We start from the raw sequence: 5,279 nt of genomic DNA on the forward strand, positions 1-5,279 counted from the left end.
TGGCCCTGGGGCGAGTGCTGCTGGGATCCTGGGGCCAGTTCTGGGGCCACAATTCAAGAAGGATGGTGATAGGTTGGAGAGGAGATATGAGAATGATTCCACAATTAGAAAACCTGCCTTATAGGGATACAGTCTAGGAGCTCAATCTATTTAGCTTAACAAAGAGAAGGTTAAGGGGTGACGTGATCCCAGCACACATTGAATAACGGGCTGTTTCTAACAGCTCTGCTCCGGGAACGACTTGGGGGCAGGGCTCTGGCCCGTGCTGCACAGGGGCTCAGCCTGGATGGTCACGCTGGTCTCTTCTGGCCTTCGAATCTCGGACTCTGAGCCAGTGGCGTGCCGGACGCAGCCCCCAGTGAGTTGCGCACAAGGTTCCAGGAGGGAGGAGACAGGAGCCTCCCCAATTTGTGCCACCGCAATCTGAGGTGCCCACCTGGCTCCCTGTTTGCTGTGTGGCACAAGTGCTGTGTCCCACGCGGGTCCCAGTGAGGTGGCACCAAAGCCAGCAGCCCTGCAGTCCAGGCTGGGACAGCCTGAGGCACGTTGAACGGAGCAGACTCACTCTGCCCATGGCCAGGGGCTCTCACCGCCTGTCTCTTGGTTTCAGATCATCCAGGAGATCGGCGCCCTCTTCCCCTTCTTCACGGAGGGCTACCAGGGCTGGAAAGACTCCATCCGCCACAACCTGTCCTCCAACCGCTGCTTCTCCAAGGTGAGCGCTGGGGTGAAGTGAGGGGGCTGGGGCGGGGCTGGGGGAGAGAACAGCTTCCAGGGGGGCTCTGGAGATATGATGTGTTGGGGGGCTGGGTCCCAGAGTAGGGGATGGGATGGGGGGCCCGAGGGAGTAAGGAGCCAGCTTTGGGGGTAGGTGATGGACTGTCAGGCCCCAGGACAGGGCTGATGGAGCTGGGGTCAGCCTGGCGGGGGCGCTAGGCTCTGAGGGGGGAATTGGTCAGGCCTGACACACAGGGAAGCTCTGTCCCGACTTCCCGAGCTCCTGGGGTTGGGTTCGGGGCACCCCACGCTCAGGATTGCTCCGTGGCTCCCCCGCAGGTCAATCCCTGCACTGAGCCCGTCTCGCTCTCTCCCCGGCAGCTGCTGAAGGATCCCGCGAAGCCCAAGGCCAAGGGGAATTTCTGGACGGTGGACGTGAGCCGGATCCCCCCGGACGCCCTGAAGCTGCAGAACACGGCCATCTCCCGGCAGGAGGCGGCTTCCTTCGCCAGTGACCTTGCCCCCTTCATCCTGCACGGCTGGCCCTACGGCTGCCAGGGGCCACAGCGCCAGCCGCAGGGCACCAGGGCCTCCTCCACCAATGCCAGCTCTGACAACGAGGAGAGCGGATACCAGCTCGGCGAGGCGCCGAGGCCAAGCAGCTCCTTCACCATCGACTCCCTCCTCAGTGACTTCCAGGAGGTGGGTCTGTCCGGGAAGCCCCGGGAGGCCGAGGGCCACCCCCAGCCCATACAGCCCCCGCCCAGCCAGCCAGCGGGAGACTCCCTTCCCATCAGCATGGACCTGTGGGGCCCAGTCCCCATCTTCCGCGTCTCCTCCGGGCCCCCATCGCTGCCCTGGCGACCCCCGTGCACTCTGGCTGCACCGCGGTCTTTCTCCTCCTCCTCCAGCAGCATCTCCACCCTCAGCTCCTTGTCGTCCGACGAGAGGGACCCCGGCAGCCGGCGGTCGAAGCAGGCACGAGGGCCCCGCGCCCCGGCCAAGCGCCCCCGGCTACTGGCTGCCCGCGAGAGCAGCGGTTCCAGCTCGGACTCCGACGGCTCTGGCGGCTGCACCCCGGCTCCGTCGCCCACACTGGTCCCGCGGCCGTGCTGGGAGCAGCTCCCCACCTCCTACACCAAGTGCGTGGCCCCCAACGTCGTGGCTCCCCCAAGCGGCCCCCCGTTCTTCACCTTCCCCACTGTGCCAGGCCTGCCTTACTACAGCTACAGACCCCCCAGCTACGTCAGCCCGCTGTACTGGGACCTGAGGCCAGGCCCCTCGGTGGCCCCCAGGCAGCAGGGCCCACAACTTCCTAGCCTCTCCGTGGACCTGGACCACACGGTGCAGGGCATGCCCCCCAACAAGAGCGTGTACGACGTGTGGGTGAGCCATCCAGGGGACATTGTGCACCCAGCGCTGTACAGCCAGGGCCCCGTGCCCGGCAGCATGGCGCTGACCCGCTACGACTGCCTGTGACGGGCCCCAGCAGGGGAGGGCGGGGCAGCCCCATGGCCTCTCAACAGCCCCCGTCTCTTCGGGAGCCTGCGCCAGCTGCATGGATAGACAGGCCCCCGCGGGCCCAACGGCGCGCCTCGAAACCGGGACCAGCAGGCGGAGCTGCGTCTGGGTCTGCAACGGTGCGGACCCTGGAGACTACAAATCCCAGCATGCAATGCTCCATGCAGAACTGAGTGTCCCCGGGGCAGGGGGGCGCCCCTCCTCCCATGGAGCCAGCTGGCAGCAAGCAGGGCATCCTGAGGGGCTGTTCTGCTCTGCAGGAGGAAGAGGCGGATGCCATTGACTCTGGTCCTTACCCAGCGGGGAGCCATCTCCGCTGCCTTTACTTACCTACCTGGACTGCTGCCATCGGGCCTCTCCGGCTGGGATGGGGGGAGTTCCTGCAGGAGTCTCTGCTCCCCCTTCTCCTGAGCTGCCTCCTGGCAGGACAGGATCCATCGCGGGCATTGCTGTGGTGTCCCACTGACAGCTGGTCCCAGGGCAGCGGGGGGGGGGGGGGGGACTTTTTGGCCCGAGGGCCCCATCAGGGTTGCAAAACTGTATGGAGGGCCGGGTAGGGAAGGCTGTGCCTCCCCAAACAGCCTGGCCCCCGCCCCCTATCCGACCCCTCCCACTTCCCGCCCCCTGACTGCCCCCCTCAGAACCCCCGACCCATTCAACCTCCCCTGCTCCTTGTCCCCTAACTGCCCCTGCCCGGGACCTCCCCGCCCCTAACCGCCCCCAGTACCCCACCCCCTATCCAACCCCCCTGCTACCAGTCCCCTGACTGCTCTGACCCCTGTCCACACCCCTGCCCCTTGACAGGCCCCCCAGGACCCCACGCCTATCCAACCGCCCCCGATCCCTGTCCCCTGACCCCTATCCACACCCCCGCCCTCTGACAGGTCCCCTGGGACCCCACGCCTATCCAACCGCCCCCGCTCCCTGTCCCCTATCCTAGGGTTACCATATTTCAATAGTGCAAAAAGAGGACACTCCACGGGACCCCGCCCCTGCCCCAACTCCGCCCCTGCCCTGTCCCCGGCCCCGCCCCAACTCCGCCCCTTCCCCACCCCAACTCCGCCCCTTCCCCACCCCAACTCCACCCCCTCCCCTGAGCACCCCACATTCCCCCTCCTCCCTCCTGCCCCCCAGCTGCTGCTGCGCTGGGGAAGTTGCTTCGGCCCCTGCCGCGGTGGAGAGCGGCGGGAGCCGGGAAAGTTGGAGCCCGGGGAGGAGGCGGTCCCCTTACCATGCCTCCCTATTTTCCCGGACATGTTCGGCTTTTTGGAAATTCCTCCGGGACGGGGATTTGAGGACCAAAAAGCCAGACATGTCTGGGAAAATCCGGACATATGGTAACCCTACCTCTGACACTCACCTCTCCCTCCACTGGAGGGACTCCCCTGTCCATACCTGTCCCGGGGCCTTCCTTTAAAGGGGCATCCCCATATCAGCGGGGTCTACTTGGAAAAGATAATATTTACTCCCTTGTGTGGCTGAGCTGGGCTGTGACAATCCAACCCATCATGAGTACTGTGAGAAATGGGGCACAACACTAACCAAGGCAGTGTCATTTCAGGGACTGTATGGGCCTCGAAGTTCAAACAAACAAGCTATATAAAGTCCTTTTCTTTACTGGGAAGCCAAATGGAAGTTTTTCTAGAAGGGTATTTTTAGAAATCTCAGTATAATGACAAATTTCAAGCTCAGTTAAATAACTTTTTTGTGAAATGATGCAGAGCACAATTAGTACAGAGACATTAATAGTGAGAGATCCAAGCTGGTTTGCCTGATATTGTGTAAAAATGTGTGTAAGTTTGATATAGAAGGCCTTGCCAAACTAATTATCGAAGCATATGCAACCATCATCGTAGACAGTGACTTGTTTATACTGCTCTATATACTATACCAGTGTTTCTCAATCTGGGAGTCGTGATTTATTTGATAATTTATATGGTAAAAATGAGAAAATAAGCAATTTTTCAGTAATACTGTGCTGTGATACTTGTATTTTTATGTCTGATTTTGTAAGCAAGTAGTTTTTAAGTGAGGGGTACTCAAGACAAATCAGCCTCCTGAAGGAGGTACAGTAGTCTGGAAACATTGACAACCACTGCTCTAATTGACCTGGATCAAGAATATCTTTGTTTTACTTTCTATTTCTATAGTAAGGCTATTGGGATCTCAGCATTAAAATACAGTCTCAGAAGGATTTTTTGAATCATGTTTTTAAGAAGTTTCATAAATGGACCACTGCACTTCCCCCAAATTCATGAGTCTGATGTTTCATTTTTTAAGACCAAAGGTCCCTGCATCTTCCAAGTATTAGAGTGAGTTGTTTTCCAGAAACCCAAAGATGGAAGTTCATTAGCAATCTATTTGTGTGTAATACATTTTATAGTAACAAATCAAAAGGAAGTCACAACTGATCTAGTCAAATTTGCTTCCTGCCCTCTAGTCAGGGACGTATCTCCCTGCTGTCAACAGTTCTCTCCGGAAAAAGCAAAAGAAAGATCCCAGATCAATCTATGAAACTGAAAAGGGTATTCCCAGAAACACTGAGAAAATGAATGCCAAGGGCTTTTGTTACACTGTACCAGGGAGATCAGGAGTGAATGCACCAAACCGAAAACTCACTGCTGCGGAAATAAACTCTCAGGGCTAGACTCTGCTTGGAGACAGCAGAATCGGCTACCGTTTGCTGCTCTGAGGTGTACAGTGCCTCGCAGAGCTGGGGAAAGGAGACAAGACCGTGGCTGGCAGTGCAGGAGAGCATAAGGTGCATCGCTGGCCTCCCCTCTGCGCTGCTATGGGGCCGAGCACCCCCCTCACCGGGCCCCCCAGGTGGAGGGAGAGGTGACACCCTCACGTGCCCCAGGCCGGGCTGAGCCACGGTGGGGTCCCTGTCCCTTTAAGAGCGGGGCTGGGCTGAGCCGAGCCGGCGGGGGGTGGTGGCTCCGCTCCCGGCTGCAGGCTGATGCCAGAGCCTGGGCTGAGAGCCAGACTCGTCTCCTGCACCAGCTCCGGGAGGGGCTTTGCTGCGGCTCCCCCAGTCCCCC

At 59.6% G+C, this 5,279-nt stretch overlaps 1 protein-coding gene across 1 annotated transcript; it reads left to right on the plus strand.

The window, feature by feature from the left end:
- Nucleotides 1-286: 286 nt before the first annotated feature.
- FOXH1 (forkhead box H1) lies at nt 287-2,196 on the plus strand. Its single transcript, XM_026660043.1, has 3 exons — nt 287-358; nt 611-715; nt 1,099-2,196. Exons 1-3 carry the CDS (start codon nt 287-289, stop codon nt 2,194-2,196), a joined length of 1,275 nt encoding a protein of 424 aa, XP_026515828.1.
- The last annotated feature ends 3,083 nt before the right edge of the window (nt 2,197-5,279 follow it).

Source organism: Terrapene carolina, unplaced genomic scaffold (assembly GCF_002925995.2).
Source record: "Terrapene carolina triunguis isolate 2854851 unplaced genomic scaffold, T_m_triunguis-2.0 Scaffold58, whole genome shotgun sequence".
Classification (NCBI taxonomy): domain Eukaryota; kingdom Metazoa; phylum Chordata; order Testudines; family Emydidae; genus Terrapene; species Terrapene triunguis.

Excerpts from the sequence above, each read along its gene's own strand:
- FOXH1 (XM_026660043.1), top strand. The coding sequence starts at position 287 with ATGGTCACGCTGGTCTCTTCTGGCCTTCGAATCTCGGACTCTGAGCCA. Across the intron at positions 359-610 it reads CGTGCCGGACGCAGCCCCCA|ATCATCCAGGAGATCGGCGC; the intron begins GTGAGTTGCGCA and ends TCTTGGTTTCAG. Across the intron at positions 716-1,098 it reads CCAACCGCTGCTTCTCCAAG|CTGCTGAAGGATCCCGCGAA; the intron begins GTGAGCGCTGGG and ends TCTCCCCGGCAG.